This window comes from Barbatula barbatula (genome assembly GCF_947034865.1).
Source record: "Barbatula barbatula genome assembly, chromosome: 4".
Taxonomy (NCBI): Eukaryota; Metazoa; Chordata; class Actinopteri; order Cypriniformes; family Nemacheilidae; genus Barbatula; species Barbatula barbatula.
The window spans coordinates 4072801-4095845 of NC_136768.1; the positions used below are offsets into that span (position 1 = coordinate 4072801).

A 23045-nucleotide genomic window follows, 5' to 3' on the forward strand; every position below is an offset into this window, starting at 1 on the left:
CAAAAGAAACTGGTTTCCATTACAAATACCATTATGAATCCCCAGATGTTTACCATTAAAACCATTACAAAATTCCTTATTCCAGTAGCATTTAATGGTGGTTCGATCCTATGGGCCAGATAACATCTCACCAACAGAGGCTCACAAAATTCCCATTAAAACAAATACAATTTCTATTATAACCATTACATCCTTTGAAATTCTAGGACTTTTTTTACTTTAATCAAAAATGTTTATGTCCCCGGAGGTTTGTGACTTTTCCTTTTTTTTATCTCAAATGATGATTAATGTGACGTATTACGTTTGTACTCTTTAATGGCCCACTTAGGGTAAAAGATCACATTTGTGTAGACATGTATTATACAATAATAATGACAGATAATTAATAATGACAATTGTGAACGACAAATAATAATGATAGTTATATTATATATAAATAGTGTTTACTGTAAGAAGTCACTACATACAGTTAACTGTAGTATTTTGTGGGTAGGTAAATTGATATCCTAAATGTTTTCATTATTCTTAATTATTATAAACCTTTGCTTTTCCCTTACAAAAATGAATAATGGTTTTATTATTTATTTACGTTTGGCCATTGTACAAATATAATAAAACATATGTGTTAAAATAATGGTTAACTATGGTTCCTGCAGTGCGACTATTGTAAATGCGTGCTTACTATATTTTTTGTGTGTTACTTTAGTGATGGTTGAAGTGTTTTTCTCTCATTCTTTTAACATGGCCCCAAAGTAAATATATGAATGGACGGCAGGGACCTACTTAGAAAACTTTCCGTATTTGAGTCTGAGAAAATAGTTGACGGATGAGAAAATCTCCCAGCATCACTTAAGGTTCAACGATGAAGGGGGAGCAAGAGAGCGCGAGGGAGTGTGCAAAAGAGAGAGAGAGAGAGAGAGGGACGGCAGCTCCGTCGAGAGCGCGCAGTAAACGACACCGCGCGAACGGGACGGGAACCCGCTGTCATTGCACCAGATCACATTAAAGGTAAGAAAATGCTTTCTGTGTGTGTTTAAATATCAGAGAGACCTTGATGCCCGCATGTCTCGAGCTTTGTTTTGGAAGGAGGAGACGAGAGAGAGCAGCACAGGAAGAGGATTCAGTCATCTCCAAGCATCAGTTTATTTGGTTTGTTTGGACGTTGCACTAATATAGGCGTGTATGATATTGTTTGTTTTTGTGTGTCAGGATGTATCGACCGTCGCGCTACAGTGTGTGTGGAGACTGACATTTCTCCAAGGGCTTTGCGCGCTTATTGTCACTGCGACTGCTTCATTGGAGTGGATATCTAGCCCCGTAGACTCCCCCCCGACCCTGGATCATTTCCTGACGCCCGTCGCCACGGCAACCATGGACTGCGGATTGCGTCTGCCGCCCGTCATCGAGGAGGTCCTGGATGCTGCAGGTACGAGTGAGATGGAGACAGGTGTTTATTCATGCTAGGATGCATGGAAATAATTGTTTTCGTTTTCTCTCCCATTTGCATCTTCTTGGTTTTGCCGTGAGGCTGAAGTTTAGAGGGAGGAGACGTCCTGCTTCCTTTGTTTGATGTGAGAGAGAGAGAGAGAGAGAGAGAGAGAGAGAGAGAGAGAATGTCTGTGAATCATCACGCACTTATGTGTCACAGCAGATCTAGTTGTGTTTATCTTGGTCAGAAAACAAGTTTTTATTACACCCTATGTAGCAAAACAACAAACCTTATTAAATAAAAAATGCGGTTTCTAGTTAGTTAAAAAATAACTTTTAAATAAAATATTATATTTATATTATATTATATTAATACAAATATTTGTATTTGTACCTTTTTTGTCTGAATCAAAATGAATATTTGAATATATTTGATTTTTCACTTATTCTTTCGCAAGGGATTGTGGGAACCCAACCAACCACTTATTTTCCTATATCATATGTAAATGTTAAGACACAATTTATGTGTCGACACCTTAATGTACATTTATGTGCATCTAACATCATAGATTTCCTTTCGCATTAGCTTTGGTGTTTTAAACAGACGTTTTTCACACGGACTGGGATTGATTGTGCCTCTGATCAAAAGCGGCGGCACATGTGATCTTCAAAGCATCGCTCCCACCTCCTGCATCTCCTAAAGAACCGAGTCTCCTGCGACAAAACACACCACTATTCTTTTACTTCTTTTAACTCCGTGTTACTGCAGTAAATTAGGACATATGTCATTGTAGGTGGAGAGATTGGAGACATAGAAGGAGGTTTCTTAGATCGGGCAGCATGGAGGGTACGAGGGAGAGGATGGTTTTACCACACACACACTCGCGCACAGATGCTCTTTTTAGCTTTGCTTCCATGACAATTGCTTCTAAATGCCCAGCTGATTTAAACAGCAGTAATGCTGTTGTCTCCGCTCCGTCCACCAGACACCCACACGCTCCACATTATTTGAGTGCCACTTGCATTCCCTGTCCACCCCCGGATGATGAAAACACACATTCTTTTTCATGTCGCCTACATTCTTGGGTGCTGTAGCGCCCACACAGGATCCGGTCGAACTCTAAAGTTTCTGCTGCTGCAGTTACCGACTTCTCTTACGCATGGAGGCTTCTTTCTCTTTTTATTTGATACCTTTTCAGGTTTTTGTCTGTGCAAGTTTGCCCAGAAAATATCACTGTTAACTGATGCTAAGAGATTGAAGGGTTAGCCTGCAGCGTGTCTTTTTCTTCTTCTTTGAAAGGAATGTGTTGCGTTCAAAGCAAGTTAAACCCTATCGATCTTTTTGTGGTGTTAATAACCACTGGAAATATTTTCAAATTGTTTCTCAGTTCCTATAGAGAAGCAAACATTTATATCAATGCATTTTCTTCAAAGAGTTATTAAGGGCAATATATCTGAACTTATTTTGAACCCAGAACATTCTGTTATGGTGGAGGTTTGCTTTCGTGTAGATGTTCTTGAGGTTTTCATATGTCGACCTCTGAATTGTGCTGAACTATCCCAGTTTTCCTTCCTCCCATCTTTTTCTCCTTTCTGCGAGTGTCCTCCCTTTGCTTAGGCTGGCCCTGTCACAGATGTGAGGAGTGGTCCTTCAGAAGGTTCCAGAAAAGCTGATGGCGTGAATCTCAAGGGCTGTTCTCAAGTGAGATCAAGTTCGGTTAGCAAGACAGTTTTTCATGCCGAGATGCATTGCGCGGATGAGGGCCCACACACACTGACAGAATAAAAACTTTCTCGAGAGTGAACGCTCAAAGAGTCCACAGAGAGGGATTTTCAGCTTCTTCTTTCAGAGACTCGCATGGTTATTTTCTTTCCGACAGTGTATGTCTCTCTTTCAAATTCCTGTGTTGTGCAAAATGACCAAATACCCAATGAAACCCAAACTGTTCTCTTAATATTTTCTCCAGGACATCAATTACTTATTTTTCCTGGCACATAATTCTAAGAGGGAAAATCTTACACAATCTAAGCAAACCATTTGTGCATAATTTGGGACAAAATATGGTGTGTTACAAAAATAATAGTTTGTTCTAGATATTTGCTAGGACGCTACAAGGTGGTTTTAAATAGTATTTGATAAAAAGTGTCTGAAAGGGATGTGGTGCTTGTACAATGTTTGCTTTTATTGCCCTTTAGGTTAGATTCTAATTATGTGACAAAAGGGAAAATAAAGTGTATTGGGAACAATCGTTTTATTCATATAAATTTAAAGAAAAAGAAAAATCTTGCAAGAAAGAAATTATACAGAGACCTCAATTGTTTCAAATTTTATAACTAGTTATTTCTTTTGTGTAGTAATATTTTGTAGCCATTGACTGTAAATTTGTAATTTATTTGCCAAGCTTCTTCCCATAGCTAAGCTTCAGTTTACATCTGTGCAACATAAATATAACGTTTTCAAAACATCTTAATATTAGTATATTTGATAAAAAATATCATTGCAGAACCAGTCAGTCAGTTTATTAAATACACAAAGAACCTTTAGCAATATCTTGTTGTACATTAAATATCTGTTTAGATGTTGTATACTTTAAGTTTTAATACATGTGTATGCTAATAGCACAAAAAGATTTCAGCAAGAACCATAAGGGCTTTTGCACGGGGCTGTAACCATAGCAACAAGGCATGCGTGTGAACTCCTGCAAACTTTAACGTCATCCTGCCCCCTCCCCTTGCGTATGTCAGAGAGAGACAAAGAGCGAGCAGCAATCTTCCTTTCTGCAACTTTCTCTCCCCACTGACTCCCTCATTCCTGCTTCCCACTCCCGCCCCCCTCACTTCCCTCTCTACCTTTCTTCTGCCATCCAATCCGATGTGAATAATTCATGGTTCTCTTCACTGCGCCAGAAACCCAACACGCTTACGTGCAGACATTTAAAGCACTCTAATGCTTCTGGGAACGAATACAATCTCACTCATCATCCCTTTACCAAATTCACTTCTCTGTATGAATGAATGTTTTCCTGCTTTATTACTTTGACATTGCTCTACTTTCTTATTTTACGGTGTAATGATGTGCTGTGCATTCGTGGGTGTCATTGTAAGGGACGCACACACACTTTGTAACGTCTTGTCTTATGGTCGGTGATGCTCGGAAACAGGAAAACAGAGACTGCATATATTTGGGATTGTTTTATTTCATTTACTTGCTCTTGGCGAATATAGCAAAGTCTGGTTAGATGTTTTCTGCTGCTACTGTATGTTGTCATTATTTAATGAGAGATAATTTACAGTGTCACAACAGTGGAGAGGAGCGGCGATCATAATTGTGTTGTTTTGTGAAAAGATATTGCTGTTTATCTAGCTCAGATGGCAGAGCATTGTGTAGGGAAAGCAAAGCTCACAGGTTTAATACTCAGGAAAAACACATCGTGATGCACTATAACTCGCTTTGGATAAAAGGATCTGTCAAATGCATGTAATGTAATTGTAGCGATAATGTAATGTTCTTGAAGTCTGTCTTTACAACCGGATGAGGATTAAATTGTGCTTGACTTGGATTGTTATAGGGCCACCCAAGGTTTGTTTAATACAGATAGCAATGTCAACTATTTAATTCTAACATTTTTGAACACAAGCAAAGTAAAAATTTTTTTTTCCAATTTTGCAAGCTGTCCTTAATGGCAAAGAAACACAAGAATGGTCCCTGTTATCCTTTTTAGTTATTATTTACAAAAATCTTTTCTGATGTGACTTCCAATTTCACATTCAGATGCGTATCAAGAAGTGTCAGACTGGGCTTCTTTGTTCTGTTGAGCTAAACCGAATATACTTTGAACAATGTAGGAGAGCAAACAGTTTTCGAGCACTTTTGACAACCATTGTAGTTTATCCTTCTTCCAAATATCTTTCTCTGTGTTAATCTGAATCTTCTGTTAAAGACAGATTGTGTTTTTTTTAAGTCAATACTGTCACTGTTATCTACAGACAGGCACCATTTAGCCTCTCAGTCTGGGTGCTGTGGTCTAAATTTATTCTGTGGTTAATGCAGACTTACACAGCATCCTCATCATTTCCCTGAGATAGAAGCCTGTAGCTTACACCCCATGAGCCCACTTGACATCATGACAGCTGTTTAACATTATGACGAGTGCAATTTTCGACCCGTTACTGATTATGCCAGTATAGTTATAGTTCTTGTTTTTGGAAGTAGGTTACGGTTGAAAACAGCATACTGCATTGCAGTCACGCTTTAATAAAGAGGAGGAATGTCATTTACTCTTAGGAAAATTCTTAGCATAGTTAAGAGTCTCTGTTAGTCCTGGTGTTATATACTCGTGTTATACACTAAGGTTTTATTTAACTAACACTGCATGAAGGAATTTATAGTCTGTTTAATATTTGACCTGTGTTTCTCTCTCTTTATCTTGGGTGTGTGGTTCTAGGCAATGGTCCCTGTGCGTGTGAGTGTTTTTCTGTCTTCTGTGTTTTCACCTTTTTTGTTTTGACTTGCATAACCTTAAATGTTTTGCTTATAGTCAATATGTTTTCTTGTACAGCTGCTTTGTAACAATGAAAATTTGTAAAAAGCGCTATATAAATAAAGCGACCTGACTTGACTTGACACCGAAAGCTGAAAAACATGGAGAGAGGAAGACATCAAAGCCTGCTTTTATGATTTATCTAGCCAGTTCTTGAAAGCAATATATTTGTGATGTGTATTTTTTAACGTTTTATTGTAAGGGGTAGTTCTGCCATCATTAACTCACCCTCATGTCATTTAAAACCTGTATCACTTCACACACACATCTCCGTGGAACGCAAAAGAAGATCTTTTAAGAGACGTCTCATTGGTTTTGTATCCACACAATGGAAGTCAATGGGGGTCAGTGTGTTTGGTTGCCAGTCATTTCTTTGCCATTGACAATAAGACAGCTGTCTTAGGTTTCATACAGCCCTTTGACTTTGAACTTCACTTTTTTATATGATTGTTGGCAGAATTCTTACCTTGAACTTAAACTACGGTGCCCTTTTCTATGAAAGGAATGAAGATTATTAATCATTTTTAGACTGGTGTTTAATGGAGGGGTGATGGCAGCAGGTTTAGTTAAAGTTTGTGCGTAAATGCAAAGCGCATATAAACATATATGTGTGTGTTGAGGTTAAGGTCAGTGTAGTGGTTCCCGGACCAGCGATGGCAATGAGAGCAAAACTATAAACAGGAAACTGATGTCACCATCTGGATTTTAGCCAGACATATATGCAGATCATAATCTGAATGCGTACAGTCTGACGTATAGAAAAAAGAGAGAACAGTAGGCTTTATTGTAGAAATGAATTCCTGCTTTTTAGTTTATTCATACTGCTTTAATGACCCCTCTTTTAATGAAAGCAAATTGCACTGATCGATTGAGGATTTTCATATTTTTGTAGTAGTATATTGTGCAAGGAAAAAACACAAGTGAGGAAGTGTGCAAGACGAGAGCGGAGAGGCATTCTGGCATCTGAATGGTGTCGTTGTTTGATTGATGCTGTTTTTCCTATCTGGAGAAATTGCGCTTGCTCTCCACCGGCACCACAGGCCAAGCCCAAAGCCACACTTGTTGTGACCGGAATGATATTAATCCTCTTAGCTTGTGAGAACTCGGGCGAATCATGAAAACCATACTTTTCTGGCTCTGCGATGATGAGGAGACTTTTACGGCAACATTTAGGACCATTAATACAATGGCATCAAATACGTCCTCCAGATTTGGTCATCTAATGATATTGAAATGATCTCTTTTGTATCATCCTCATGTCCAAAGGGAAATTAATTGGATATTTTATAAATGATGTCTGGTTTATTCCTTTAATTTATTTCTTCATCACATTGTAATCAGGGAATAATTTAAGAAAGACTAATAGAAGAAATTCTATTAGTCAAACTTTTAGGTCTATGTTCTGCATAACTTGGTCTGTTTCCTTGAGGAGTCGTTGTCAAAATAAAGAATCTGGGTTAAACAGTAAGTGACATTCTGTCAGTCACGGACGTGTACAGTGTGTAGTGTTGTTAAACATATAAGAATTTCATTTTGGCCCCCTCTCTTGCACTGCAAACCCATATTTTTAATATGGTCACAAAACACACAAAAAGAAAAATTCTGTGGGAGGAAAATCTGGCAAGACTTTATTTTCTGCGCCGACAGATTTTGTTAATCCCTCCCATGCATCTGATCTAAGAGGATCAGAGAGGTGAATTGTCTAGTCAGGTTTGGCACGGCAGACTGTCGCGGTGTGTAAAGTCAGATCGCAGGCTTGTTTGTAAGGCAAGATGTTCCTACACAACGGTAGAAAATGTACATTTTGAACATGAATTATTCTATTTCAGGTTGCCTTCTTCTATTTTAGACGTGAATAGGGCTATATAAGATTTTGTTGAATGGCCATGAATGTGTGCATATAGAAAAGAAGGAAATGTGTTATTTGTTTTATAAGGGGAGATCAAATATGTATAAATGACTGACTGCTTAGATGGTCCGGTTCTCTGAATTCAGAAGTTAAAGTTCAGGTGACAAAATCCACACCAGACGACACCTGTTCAATTTCTGGGTCATGTTTGTGAGCGAGAGGGGGCGGGTGAGAGGGTGTGAAATTGAGAGCAGAGAAAAACAGGTGAGTGTTTGAATGACAGAATCATGTAAAGAACAGAAGGATAATGTTGAAAACTAGACTGCAGGGATAAAAAAGGGAGTCAGGGTGTTAAGGTGTTAAGGAAAATAAGATGGAGATGGAGAGAGGGTGGGATATTTTTTAACCTGCGCTTGCTATACAGTATTTTTTAAGGAGAAGAAAAAATAAATATGTTTGGGTTTTTCGTTTACTGTCTATACACACTCCTGCCACTAGAGGGCGCTCTGAGTCTCTTGCATATTGCACCTCCGTGCTATTGACTTATTTGTGTGTAGACAACAGGTGATGGCAGCAGGTGGGTTTGGCTTAAATCCTTAAAATAGCAGACATTTCTGTCCGTGTCGGCTCTGGGTGGGTGTTTGGATTGCTTGAGGGAGGTCTATTGGGGGCCGGGGGAGATGAGAGTCGGGCCGGCAGGTGATGAAGTGGTTCCGTCATAAAGGTGCTGAACTGGATGGATTTAGCGTCTGCCCACCAGGGACGACAGGTGGTGGTTGGTGGTGGGGGTCTGGGACATGCATATCTGCACATCTCCTTTCCAAATGGAGAAATGAGTGCATGATTTAGAGAATGCTTAAACGTTAGACTTTTGCCTGATGAGCTGATATTATTAGTGCAAGTTAAACCCAAAATGCATTTATAGGTAGATACAGTAAAGTACAGTATGGATGACGTGACTTTACACATCTCACTTTTTACAGCCAAAACAATAAAACATTAAATATGAGTGCAGGTTATAGTGGGATATCATGTCTAAATTATGAAAAATGACATTCCAATAATGAACTATAATGTAGCAGTTGTTAAATAATCAAGGTTACAATAAATGGAAAAATAATACATAAAATAATAAAAGATTTTACAAACTCAAACAAATGGTTAATATTTGCAATGCCTCATCACCAGGTAACAGATCCCCAAGGGTCATAACCCATCATTAAAGCTTATTTAATATATCATTCATCTGTAAAATGTATCTCTCTCTTTGTCTCAGATGATGTGTGCGATCTGAAAACAGAGCGGCCAGGCATCGACATGACGGCCAAAGAGCGGGAATCACTGGAGGAGAACGAGGAAAGAGATCAAAAGAACACGGAGGTTGGAAATGGAGAGAAGGGGCAAGAGGACGAACGAGAGAAGAAGGAGGTCATGGAGGAGGGGGTGGAACAGACAGGAACGGACGAGGAAGACGAGCTGGAGCTTCTGAGATCGCAGGTGGTGCAGCTGCTGCTGGAGCTGGAGGAGACCAGAGAAGTGTCACAACGACACGAGGAGAGCTACAATGAGCTTCAGGGTGAGTATGCATTTGTGTTCGCTGCGTTTAGTGCTAATGATAGCCGTGTGGGAGTTTTCTGAGGTGTGACATCATCAGTGGGGAGCCCCCGCTGAGCATGCTCAGCTGTCATTGACCGGCACACCACCTGTTGTTCAACTCTCGCCGGGTCACTGTGCCACATACATGCGAAACCAGTCTGAATGATTTGTTTATGAGTCCGACTAACATTTGAAACCTTATCATTGGCTAAATGATATGGTTGCTAAATGATATTATTACACGGCTCCTTGGAATGCTTGATTCTGATTGGCTAGTCATGACATTGGCAGGTTCGTTATTCCCAGATAACAACCCATTAAAAATAATAACACACGGTAACCCGGACGCAGCAAGAATTATGATAGTAATGAGTTACTGTTTACTACGGGTGACTCAATAAAATTCACAATGCTGAACTCGCGACTCTTATCACAATATTTTGAAAGAAATGTATGCAGAAATTCAAATAATAGATTTATTTTCAAGAACATTAACAATTTTCGTTTACGTTTGTTATTTTGTTAAAGGATTGACAACATTTGAGATTTATTTGAACATTCTGTATGTAAATTAATAAGTATTGAATAGACCTGTCAATTGAAAGTAAAGCTGAATTTTAAAACCCTAAACAATAAGAGAGACCTTCTTAAAGCTAGAAAAGCACAAAATTAAACAAATAGTTTGACGCAGGTCACATGTTAGCAGCTCCGCCAATAGGATTAAACAGACATTAAAAAGACCTATTGTAAAACAGTCACCATAGCCATAAGATACAGTACAATATGCGATACATCAACCTGTTACATTGATAGGAAAATTCTTTTGCTTTGTAGGTCTGCTAGAAGAAGAACGTCTGGCAAGCGCCCACCAGGCTGAAAGCTTTACAAGACAGATCCAAAGACTTCAAGGTACCCCAGTAAATACACACGCATACAAACAATGTCAAAAATGTACTCCAGGACATACAATGTTAGTTGTCAAATATGATTTTCTGCCATGCGTATTGTGATTGGTTTCCTCTGAGTCATCAAGCAGCTGTTTTTGTCTCCGTATGCGAGACATGTTGGATAACAGCTGTGTCCAGCACTAATAAATAAACATTCGTCATATCGCACCATCACTGCCATCGCTGATCATTTAAAGAGCTCATTTTTCTTTTCAACATTTTCTGTCCTATTAGTTTAAGATCTTTTTCTTTATTTTCAGACTGACATAAACACAATATAATTTCTGAGATTTTAACTGCGCTCCTTTTGCTGAATTACACATTGAGGTGACGTGACGACAGCTTACCATTTCTTTCTACAACATAGATGAATGCTGCATATGGCATCACACAATTGATAAATATAAGGTAGTGTACAGTACGTGCTGTGTAGCATGCAGTAAGCAATACGCCCGGATTCCATTATAAAGGAATTATCTTTGCCGCCTCATTCAGAATAATGGCTTTGTCTTCATTCATGTATAAGAAATGATAATGTCAAACTCATTTCTTCGTGCCTTGCCGAGCATTTTCGCTCTTACGCAAAGGCTTGTTGTATTCAGTGAAAACTGTTATCTGCCAATGATTTGTGTCTGAGATTATTTCCATTAGAACATACATTATGCAGTCAGTTAACACAGCGCAAAGAGTTGTTCCAGCAAGAATTCCTGTGGCATATGCTGCACGTCCTCATCTGATGGAGTGAATACAAGTGCAAGTAGTAAGTTGTGCATGCGTGTGTGTGAGTTGTACAGCCACCACAAGGGCAGATCGCAGTGGGAATAGAGAGATGATGGATTTCCCCAGCGATTCCACTTTGCTGGGCAGTGAAGTGACTTCAGATTAATTAAATTAAATGAACTGTGAGGACGCAAAGTAAACCAGCATTTACTGCTCTGCCTGTCTGGAATGACAAATATGAAAAACACAAATTGCTGCCAGATTATTATAGCGCAGCTGAATGATAGAGAAACAGATTGCTCAGTTAATCACAGCTGGTGCCAGCTGTAGGGTTTTTTGCAAAGTGTGTTGCTCCATTTTTCCAACGAGACTGATCATAGTTTTCCAGAGAAGTTAAATTCACACTTTGCGTGGTTAGTTTGAGACGTTTTTGACATTCGACGACGGTTGGGTCTGCCGAGTGATTGTTATAATGAGATGTGAAATGAAGACTTAACTCCAGATGACCTCGATTTTTACTCCGGGGTTGATTTAGATCTTTATAGATCCTTAGATGTTTCATATAATCAAATGATTCATGGATGTTGGAAGTTGACAGCTTGTTTTGTCTATTTTAAATTTTCTCATATATTTTCTCTCTTTCGTCACTTTAAAGTAGGCTACAAAGTGCCTCCAGCATTTCAATAACTTTCTGTGTATTTTTAATTTAACTTAGCTATAGTTCACCCGAAAACGAAAGTTCTGTTGTTCATTTGTTTTCATTTACTCAGTGTCATATGACTGTATTTCATTATGAAAGACCTAAAGGGACATTGCGCTTTTTCATGCAATGGCAGTGAACGGTGTGGAGACATTTAGTTCCACAAAAGAAGTTCAAAGAACTTTAGTTACATTGAACTTGGTTATATTACAACACTTTTTGTTTACAATTAAATGACACTTGCTCAAAGAGATCCTGCTGTGGTTGTCAACGGTTGTCGGCTGTCAGTTGCTAACATTCGTCCCAATATCTTTCTTTCTGTTCATCCGAACAAACCCGAGGGCGAGTAATTCATGACAGAATTAAACTGTTTGGGTGTAGTGTCCCTTTAAGTCTGCATATAAACCACTAGTACTCTCCAATGTGTCTCCTTTAAATGTTGTCTTCTCTCACCTGTAATGTTCTGACCCCTAGCCCAGCTGCGCTCGGTGCAGGAGGAGCTGGACAGCCTGGAGGAGGAGAAGGCCAGTGAGCTTTGGGAGGCGCAGGGGGAGCTGCGTGTAGCTCAGGAAGAGGTGCAGGAGCTCCAGCAGGCGGCGGAGGAGGCCGCAGCCGAGCGGGAAAATGACATCGCTCTGCTGCAGGAGGAGCTGTGCCGTCTGCGCGCCGAGCTGGGGCGTCTGCGCGGAACCACACAGGAGTACGAGCTGGAGCTGACCACGCTGAGGGCCGAGATCAGCATGAAGAGCCAGTGCAGGGAGGAGCGGGAGAAAGCCGGAGGTGAGGGTACGTATACAAGACAGTCTTATTGTTCATATGAGCAACACGGCAGTGGTCCTTATGACGTAAACAGCTTAATAAACAAACAAATAACATGTTAGTGAAAATGTTCAAATCTAGGAAAGTGTGAGGGACAGAAAATTATTTACTCACCAGAAGGCCTCACTGAGATAAAAAAAGGTTATGTTAGCCAGCTGATATTTTTCCAGCGAGACTTTTCTTTATATCACACAACCTCGTTTCAACTATTTGATAAATAAGACGTATACAACATAACAAGTTTGTCATCTACTTTTCTTCACCGTTGACTGTCGCCCTGATTAAACGCATCCAAACACGACTTAAAAGTTACATATGGGTTGTGCTTTACCCAGAATGCACTTGAATTGACAAAAATGTGTATTACACTTGAATCTGAGTGTGTATCACAAAACAAGAGGACATTAAAGTCTTTGGTTAATGTGTTCATCTTGCTTTTCATCTGGGGTCAGATGCCGGAGGAGAAGAGGTTCGGAAATTAAAGTTGTTTATCAGTACACACGTTTCTGATGGGTATTTATTTACATCACATATACAAATCGGCTGTCGATATGCAGATGCAAAAGAGTTGTTTGCGAATGTGAGAATACTTCCAGACTGAAGGCAATGCTCTTGGGGGTGAATGTTGCATTATGGGGGATGGAGAAAAAGGACTCTTGATTGACAGGTCAAACTGCTGAGGCACGGATGATCTTTTCCATGGAGACTAGTTGCAGGGTTTGCTGTGTATTTACAGCCCTCTGGTGAAATATGTCATTTGTCACTGCTGTAGATGTTGCACATTATTTATGCGCATAAATCTGTTTTAGTGTACAACACACCACAAGTTTTTAGCAAAAATCAATGGTTGACAAGAAAGTTTTTGCAATCCCTCAAATATATTTCCATGCCGAATTGTCAAAAAGTAACGGGAGGCTAATGGTTTTTGCACCCCACATAGATTGTAAAAACTTTCAAATGAATGGAGAAATCTATACGGGATTGTTAATTTTTATTTGAAAAAAAACCATCTCCCCCATTCACGTCTATGTGTATGACATTCTTGGCCATATCTTGAATAAATGTATTGACCTGGTTTAAATAATTTTTCAGGTAAAGTCAATTAGGACAAAACAGTCAAATCTGCAAATAAATTAGATTTATTTAGTAATAATGCAATGTAGAATTCATCTACTAAATTGCATTTTCGTCAGAAAAAAACTGAATCAAACTTTGCTGCCAAAGTGAACACAGATATGTACAGTATGTTTGTGGTACTACACACGGTATGTTTTGCATGTTTACTATTAGAATACATCTAGTATCCCAATACTGACCCACAATGCGATTCCTTTAACTTGACCTTCCAATTTGAGTGCAAGAAATGCAACAGAAGATTAATAAGGTGTCATTTATAATGTCTTATGCACTCGCTGTTTCATCAGAATGCCAAAAATGAAGACATTGATGAAAGATAATGATAAGATTATGAGATAGTTGCGAGTTACAATAATGAAGTCATGTGATGGAATTTGAACGCATTACTGTTTAAAATGTGTATCGTCACGTAATGCATTGCTATTTGACATAATAACAAACATTATACACTAGTATTCCATTCTTGAAATAGTCAGTGTTGTTTCCTCTCGCAGCTGTTGTTCTGATCTACATTGTGATTGGACAGGTGACGTGGACCAACTGATGGAGGAGTGTAGCTCTTTGAAGGACGAGTGTCAGATGCTAAAAAATGACAACAAGCAGCTCTCTGAGAAACTGGAGATGCTGGAGCAGCAGAGAGCCAGGTGATTGGCCACACAGCCTGTCAATCAACCACAAATAGTTTACAGTTCAAAGTCAAACCTTTATATTTGTTAGACATTATCTGTCTTAATGCACACTTAGTATAGGAAGTTTTTCAAAGAGGCATGAAACAATATTTATAATATATGAACATACGCCTCTTCTAGTCTTCTAGAGAGAGAGAAAGATTAATCAGAATTTCCAACAGTGTGAATAAATGATGATGAGAGAATTGGTGAATTTCACACACATGCAAGGCTTTGCTTTGTACAATATTAATTTTATAATAAACCCCATAAGAAAGTAAATCCATCAGATTAACACGCATATCACAACATGTATCTATGGATAATAAATGACCACTACCTGTTTTTTTTATCCTCAAAGCTCCAGTGACTCATATCTGAGTTTAACAACGGAACAGAACGATGGAGATGACAAACAAAATGACGGAGAAAAGGAGGTGAAGAGCGAAGTGAGCATGTTGGGGGTAGAACAAGGTGGAAAATGGGTGGACGCCTATACCCAGAAGAACATCTCGTTTGAGGGGAAACCCGTCACCCCGACGGTCCGGGGTGGAGGATTTTCTGAAGTGTTTTCTCTTAGAGACCAGCTGAAGCAAGCAGAGGAGAAAGCCTCAAAGGTTCAGAGAGAGGTGTAGCACATCTATAAACTTTTACACGTAGAGTCAAACTAAAAGATCCCTTTGTCATACTTTCTGTTTGTTTCTGTATGTCTGTTTCTCTTTTAGTGTGAGGGACTCAAAGGAGAGCTTCTTGAACTTCAGGGGCTCTACGAGTGCAGCCAGAGGGAGAGGGCGGGACTGGAGGCGGAGCTGCAGCGCTGTAGGGCGGAGCTAGACCGGTTGGGCGGAAGGAAGGCTCAGGTGAGGGGTTCTAAAGGGCTTCGGACATCAGTCATACACACTGATCCACAACAATCTATCAGGAACTTGAGAACTGTGTGGACAGAAATGTGACCTTACCTCAAATAAACCATCGTATTTTACACAAGCAGGCATTACTCACACAGCAAGCAGGGAAAGATATTTTCAACGGAATGAAACCATGACTCCATCAGCCTACATGTTGTCATAGTTTGAAGATGCTCTGCACATGACTAATGTTTGCATGTGGGATCAAGCGCCGGCAGTGCTTGTCTTTCAAAGCGCATCCTGTCTACTAAACCACTCTGCCATTCTCGGACGAGTGTCTGTGTTTCACCTTGGGATGTTTTTGTCACACACATTGATTCTGGGCTGTGTGTGTTTTCTCGTCTTGTGTTTGTCAAACCTCGTAGCAAGTGTTCTTGATCCACTGTAGCGAAATAATTCCGCTTCTTTAATCTGCTTTTGTGTTTGTACGATGTGCACTGACATAGAGGTCTATCTAACCCCTGTACTGAAAAATGATTCGCCATAGAGATCTTTCAATAAATTTAACCGTAGATACTCCAAATGTTAACCACAGTAAAGAGTTCTCCAAGTAAAGAGTCTGTCCAGTCTGAGTATCGTGTCCCATTGTCAATCATTCGTCATCCATAGTAGTAGCTTAAAGACCCCATGAAATCAAAGAGCCCCCAGAATGCTAATTTTGGGGGACTTTTAGACCATGTATATTGGCCAGGCCATCACTGTTTTCTATAAATGTATATAAATGACTGCTTTTCAATTCTGGGAAAACAGAACAAAAATATTGATGACTCATCCTGCACTACACTGATTTTAAACCAATGAATATATCATGGGTGCGACTTAACTAAAGCTATTGGCTACTTAAAAAAGAAAAATGTGTTCCACCTTATTCGTTTATTGTAGAAAATGCATTAACACAGTAAAGTAAATATCGGTCAGGCTTTCATGGGGTCTTTATTATTGTGGATAACCCCTCACTCACACTGTTCTGCTGCCTACAAACCCAATGATCTTTAAAGGAATGTTCCAAGTTAAAGGTGCGATCCGTAACTTTTTTGGGGTTTAAATAATAAGAAATAATCAATTATTTAGCAAGAACAAAATCTTTTTTTACATTACCCAGATCTGCGATGGTGAGCTTTTATAACTGTTTCTCATTTGAGCTGTGGGGTAAGCCTACAATTTTGTGGGAAATGTCAGTTTGACACTATTTGACGTCAAGCTATATAAAGTAACCTGCAATGTTTCAAACAGAGATAAAGGGGCCAAAAGTTACGGATTGCTACTTTAAGTTCTTCATGTGATGTGATGTTGATTTATAACAAAAATATAAGTTTCCTAAAGTAAAAGCCCTTTAATGCCAACACTGAGATAGCAATAATAAAAGTAAAGCCACAAGTCAAAAGAGTAATTTAAACAGTTTTTTTTCCTTTTTGCTCTTGTGCTCTGTTTTGTCTTGTCCCTCAGTTTGCAAATACTATTTGACAGTTGCATGTACACTGTCTGTGGAGCAATGGTGCAAGGATTTGTCTGTCACAGTCGATCGATTTAACCCGGAACATTCCTTTAACAGATTGAGCTGGCTGTGCGGTGTGGGCAAGGATCTTTAAATGCCAAGATGGCAACCTTGGCTCTGTGTTCGTACGCCAGAGGCTCGAATCGAGCACAAGGTTTCCATTTTGTGTTTAACCATCTTTGCTGTGTATCTAATCTGGGTGTTTTTTCCTGTTTCCCTGCTGTCTTGTGGTCTTCCATTGCATTTGCTTTTTGACCACTGCATATACATACATGCCATAAACAACCATACGCTCACAATGCACACGGCACTATATCAAATTCCAAACAAATTTGATGATTCTTTTTAAATTGCTATCTATCTATCTATCTATCTATCTATCTATCTATCTATCTATCTATCTATCTATCTATCTATCTATCTATCTATCTATCTATCTATCTATCTATCTATCTATCTATCTATCTATCTATCTATCTATCTATCTATCTATCTATCTATCTGTCTATCTGTCTATCTGTCTATCTGTCTATCTGTCTCTCTCTGTCTCTCTCTGTCTCTCTCTGTCTCTCTCTGTCTCTCTCTGTCTGTCTCTCTCTGTCTCTCTCTGTCTCTCTCTGTCTCTCTCTGTCTGTCTCTGTCTGTCTCTGTCTGTCTCTATCTTTCTCTATCTTTCTCTATCTGTCTCTCTGTCTCTCTCTCTATCTGGTTGTGTTTCGGTATCCCTTTCATCCTCACACTCATACTTTCTCTAAATTTTGTATTGTTTTCCATATTTAATTTACGTGTTATTCGACATGTGCACAAACCTCCCACGTGTAACCATATCTTTATTTTAACGTCTGTCATTCTTTTTCGTCTGTCTCTCTCACTTCCTCTTCCTCCTCTTCCTCTCTCCATCCCTGCGTCCCCTTGTGTTTTTCCTCAGAGCTCCACTCCTTCGTCTGAGTCCCCTATTCTCTCCATACCCTTCATAGGAATGGTTGTAATAATGGGCCTGATATGGTGCTGCTGGATGGAGCTCTTGTCCTAAAGGGGGAAAGGTATGACTTTGCCTTTTCTTTCTCTACAAGAACAGAGACAAGCTATTTTTTGTCCCTCCTTTACTGTAAACTTCAACCTTATCCTGGACAAAATTTCACTGTTGTTGACTGCCACAGTCTTTATGAGGGCCTTTTTATGGATGTGCACATGGTCTACAACAGTAGTTTTGCAGTCTGAAAGAACAGACACTTCTTATACACTTCTTGTGCGAGAACAGAACCAAAATGCTAAAATGATCAGCATTTATGGGTAGAATGCTTATGATAAGATTTTGCGTAAGTGTTACTGATAAAACGAAACAAAATCCTCTGGACAGCTTATTTATCTTTATTTCTTGCACTGATTTCTGGACAGAATTGGGTCATCGTGGTTCTAGGAATGCTAAAGTCATGAGTTTGATTTCTAGGGAATGCATGCATTGACAAAATTGTGCTGTTTGTCAGAATGAATTGAAGTGTGTCAACTGCACAACTGTAATGTTAATCATTGCCAAATTATGTACTATAGCTAGTAGCTACAGTAGACAAAAAAAATCTTCATTCTCATGTTTGAGATGCTTTAAAAAAGGAACCGCATCGCGTTCATCAACATCATTGAAATCAGCTCGCATGACAAAAAGTCATATTCACATATCCGAAGTTATCCGAAGATTATTATCCCGGCAAAAACACGAAACGACTCTTATTTCAACTGAACAGCAGGGCTGACCAGAGCCAGTAATGCACACACACAGTGCTTGACTTCCCCGGACAGGCATGTGCTTCTTGCTGCCAATCTCATAACGCCAGATGGAAAGAGAAAGAGAAAGACAGAAATGGAGTATGCAGGAGAGTGAATGTGTGAAAGTGATTGGAGTGTTTACTGGGTCATTGCTCTTGGCTTTGCGTCTCTCCAGGTTTCTAGATGGGTATATTTAGCTCTCGTGTCTAATGTTATTACAGCGGATTATTGAAAATAAACAACAAGCCCTTGGATGATTCATTAAAACTGCATTAGATGGTTAAAATATGGACCAGATCTGTCTTGTTGCCTCGATTGGTGTCCTCTAGCCGAGTGTATTGATAATCGAGTACAAGGAAAACATCATGGCTGCTTGTTAGAAAAAGTTGCTAACAGAAAGGGGGGGGGGGGCTTTAAGTTAAAACATCCTATTTCGTGTCTACATATCATGTGACCTTTGCCCCATGTCATTATTTTCTTCCTTTTAACCTCAGGAGATTGAGGGAGACTGGAACCTGGTGATGGTTGTTGCCGTGGCAGCAGCAGCAGTTCTACTCATTCCCTGTTTGACCAGAGCCCTGGCCTGAGAGCTGGACAGGAAGTGACCTCATCCACAACCATCAGCTCAACCCATGGTACACGATCACCTCGACCACATTTAACCACCGATGGGAGTCGAAACCGTTGTGCACCCGTGTCATATGGAAGCACAGTAACATGATGCTTCCAAATTTGACGCTTTTTGTTGTGCTTAGTAATGCTGGTTGTTTGCTGTCTCAACTGCTTTGTTCTGCTTCTGTAGACAGTCATATTTGTTTCGACCAGCAGTGCTACAAACACTGATACTGTGGAGCAGAACTTGGTCCAGCTCCCCGTTTCATACGTTATTTTCCGACTTTAATGGACAATTGGCAATTTCAATTGTCCTCCAGAAACTATTAGCCTTATTTTTACTTTTCAATAGAATGTTTGCATATTTTACCTTTCTGTCTATCAGAAATTATTTAGTGGATTCCAAAGGATAACCGTCCCTTAGCAGCGCTTGGATGCAGCAAATTGCTTTTCTCATCATTGCTTTTCAATGAGGTAGTAGCACGCAGTTCTTGTTTAAACTAAATGGATCTTCCCTGACATTCTAAATAATTCTGTACTGTATTGAAGTCACAATAACTGTCAGTCATTTGTGTTTAGGTGCAAAACTAATGTTCTTTATGCTTTTTAGGGCATGTTTTCTCTCTAAAATGTGCAAGGCACCTGTATGCTATCAAGATAATTCTAACGTAATGTATAGTAGACTGTGTGTTCATTTGATTATTTGAAGAAAGGTATAGTTTTTGGCGGTGAAACAAATCCAGAGTTTTAGACATTCAGGGGGACGAGGCGAGTTAAGATTATACCAGCAGGTAAAGACGCTCTTCACTTATGACTTACTTTAAACCTACACAGATATTTTTGTATCTAAATTGTTTATTCCTAAACATGATATTTATAAATTTATTTTGTGCGTATAGACTGATATAAAGATTGGGGATTATTTTTGTACAAGCGCCGACTAATCGATACACTACTGTAGCTCTGAAAGCAACATGTGATGAACTAGCACAAATGTATCATGATTCCATTGTTGCAATGATATAATACAAGGTTTGTTTGCTCCTTTTATAATGTATCAATATGGTCTTGCAAAGATAGTGATGCAAATGAGCTTTCTCTTCTTGACGTTCAATGTAGGCAAGATGTAACAGAATGCCCAAAATGTTGTGAAACAGTGGTTCTCAACTGGTGAGTCACGACCCAATATGGGTTGCAGGTTTGTTTTGATAGGATCACAGCTGGAAAAAGTTATTCTGAATGCAGTGAATCACAGAATCATGTACACTGAGAAAAACTACATAAATTTAGTTATTAAAATGTAAACTTGTTTGCTGTTGCTAAGCTTTTACAGTATTGTCTAATTTATTATTCATTTAATATTGCATTTATTCATTAAACATCTTGCATGTTGGGCCTGTGTTGTTATTAAATTTAGTGTCGGCGTTTATTTAAAATTTAGTGTCAGTGTTTTGATACTGTGTTTGGTTGCCTCTCAATGTTAAATCTAGGTCCTGATGCAAACCATTTGAGAACCACCGTCATAAAATCATGTCGGAGAGGAACTTTTGCTCACAATGCAATTCAAATCTGTAGCAAACAAGAACAGGTGTAAATGCAAACCTACATTCACCAAAAAAGTTATGATAGTATAAAACATATCTGAAGTGATGTATCCTTAACCAATGATGTTTGACGAGACATATGTAGCTTTTTATGTCAAAGGTCTCAGTAATTTCCAGACACTTCTTCTTTGGAGTCTTTGTATGGACCACAAGATTACTTTCTTGTATGAAAATGAATATATCTGATAGAATTCATTTCTTGATAAATGAAGAGACTTGAGGTACTGTTGTTCTTTCATGTTAATATCTATTACTGTATAATCTTTACTGTATGAAGACCAGTTGTCCTCACCTGGTGTTTTAGAGGCTTTAACAACACACAAAAACGTAAATCCTAGTAGAAATGTTTGCTTCTTGACAGTTGACTAGCATTGTGGCAGTGAATTGGTGCATCTCTATGTAGCGTGGATTTCCGTCTCTCAGACATGGCGTTAGATGCGCTGATTTTCACTGTTTGGGTAGCTGCAGTATCCAGAGTTTGTTCCAGTGCTGTTTTTACTATCCTGTTGATAAATTCAGAACTCAATGGTAGCACAACTGAGTGTTTAATGTATCAATGCTTAGACTTGTTTCTATAAGGCAGTGCATGCCTCACAGTGACTTCTTTGTCTTTAAAATAAAAATTTGGTATTTGTTACTTGGTATTTGTGAGGTTTGTTACTGGTTTGTTTGGAATGTTGCTTTTTTACTTTAATATGGTAATGTGAACTTATATTTGTTCATCAAAAGTAGCCGACTAATGTTGATGAATATAGTCAGATAAAGAGCATATTTTATGTTTTGAACGGGATGAACGCAAGCCACTGAACACTTGTAAACAATGTAGTATTTACAGACTGCATATGTGCATGTCCGTTGCAGTTGAGAATCTGCATGCAGAGTGATAGAAACCAGTGTTAGATTTTAGCACACGTGACAATTGTGTAATAGATCTACAGTAGCATGAACTTTCCAAATCGGCAACTCACCCGAAATGGTTGTTTAAATTCCAGCTTGTTATGTTGCAATTTGAAGTCTGTTTTGTGTTTAAGACCTTTAAAGGCTGATGTCATTTGTGTTCTGTTTGTTGTTTTATTAAGTCAGGATTTGTTGTTGTATTAAGTAACTCTGACTTTTATTAAGTGAAATTGTATTTAAAAATCCAATATTGTTTTTACACAAGCGTGTAAAGCGTTTTAGAGGAGTCGGTCCATTAAATGGATCACATTATCAAATAGGCTATGATGTCTTTCGATAATATTTTAAATGTGTTGCTTATTTAAGTCCACACAGTCCATACTTTTTTCCAAACCAGTCCAGTGTCTATCTTCTGTTCTGTCTCACAGTTTGAGTTATGTTTTGAGAAGGACATGTTTAGGACATGTGTCAGTGGAGCTTTACTGGGGGCTGGAGAGTAATAAATGTATGGAAGTGTTGATATGTGATGTTGTGGCACTGCTGCTGCTTGTGTGTACAGTATGTGGTCGTGTAATTGTAACTGTTCTGTACGGTGTCTTTGACATGTTTGTATGTCGTCCTGCTTTGCCGGGCATTTATGTAAAAGATATAATGTTTGAGTATTTTGCTAATCATGTATATTTCGTAAATGAACAGGCAACAATAAAGTAGTTTATCAATAGCATCCTGATTTGATGTATGAAATCAATTATTTCTGTCATTTGTCAACTGCTTTTAGATTGAAGATGTGTGAGTTCCACAAATCTGTATGCATTTAATGATTTGTTTTTGATTACTTGACCATCTCTGTTTTTCTTTTGTCTTTTCCAAGTGTGCAAGGCTGCAGAAATGCTGTGCTTGAATTGCATGTGTGACATCATTGTTGAGATCAGCACGCTGAGGTACTGAGTCACGGGTGTGACATCATTGTGGGCACACGAACACTATTTTTGGTGTCAGGGTTTGGGAATGGTTGGTTTTTAGTGGACAATTTGAAATATGGATATGGGGTGAAGGGGGTATGACTCAACAGGGTGTCCGTGGGGGTTCCTACTTTTCCAGTAAAAGTAAACCATATGCCTGTTTATGGGTTAGTCACCAGTGACAGCAGGGGCAAAAACTAAATGACCCTTCATTATACAGTTACACACTCAAAATATACAATCCATACATTTATTCATATAAAACGCACATTTCGAAATAGATTCACATTGACTGTTAGTTGAATGAAATCAGTTGCATGACTGTTGTATTGCTCCACTTTGTGTTGTGCACCAATTGTGCAATATTGTCATAAGATGCTTAAACCATATCAACATAT

At 38.9% G+C, this 23045-nt stretch overlaps 1 protein-coding gene across 6 annotated transcripts; it reads left to right on the forward strand.

The window, feature by feature from the left end:
- Window positions 1-883: 883 nt before the first annotated feature.
- Window positions 884-22414, forward strand: ccdc136b (coiled-coil domain containing 136b). 6 transcript variants are annotated; one of them, XR_013786513.1, is made up of 10 exons: window positions 884-1008; window positions 1210-1426; window positions 9095-9394; window positions 10249-10323; window positions 12256-12567; window positions 14264-14381; window positions 14767-15034; window positions 15131-15265; window positions 17786-17851; window positions 19067-19202. XR_013786513.1 is itself a non-coding variant. In XM_079454213.1 (10 exons), the coding sequence occupies exons 2-9, from the start codon at window positions 1372-1374 to the stop codon at window positions 17839-17841; spliced, it is 1368 nt and encodes a 455-aa protein (XP_079310339.1). In that variant the 5' UTR covers window positions 884-1008; window positions 1210-1371; the 3' UTR covers window positions 17842-17851; window positions 19067-22414. The 6 variants fall into 6 exon arrangements, 5 of the variants coding, with proteins under 5 accessions (XP_079310339.1, XP_079310341.1, XP_079310342.1 ...); XM_079454213.1 differs by having other exon boundaries at window positions 17737-17851; window positions 19067-22414; XM_079454215.1 differs by having other exon boundaries at window positions 14767-15022; window positions 17737-17851; window positions 19067-22414.
- The last annotated feature ends 631 nt before the right edge of the window (window positions 22415-23045 follow it).

Coding starts and splice junctions, on each gene's coding strand:
- ccdc136b (XM_079454213.1), top strand. CDS start 1,372: ATGGACTGCGGATTGCGTCTGCCGCCCGTCATCGAGGAGGTCCTGGAT. Junction 10,324..12,255: donor ACAGATCCAAAGACTTCAAG/GTACCCCAGTAA, acceptor TCTGACCCCTAG/CCCAGCTGCGCTCGGTGCAG. Junction 15,035..15,130: donor CCTCAAAGGTTCAGAGAGAG/GTGTAGCACATC, acceptor TTTCTCTTTTAG/TGTGAGGGACTCAAAGGAGA.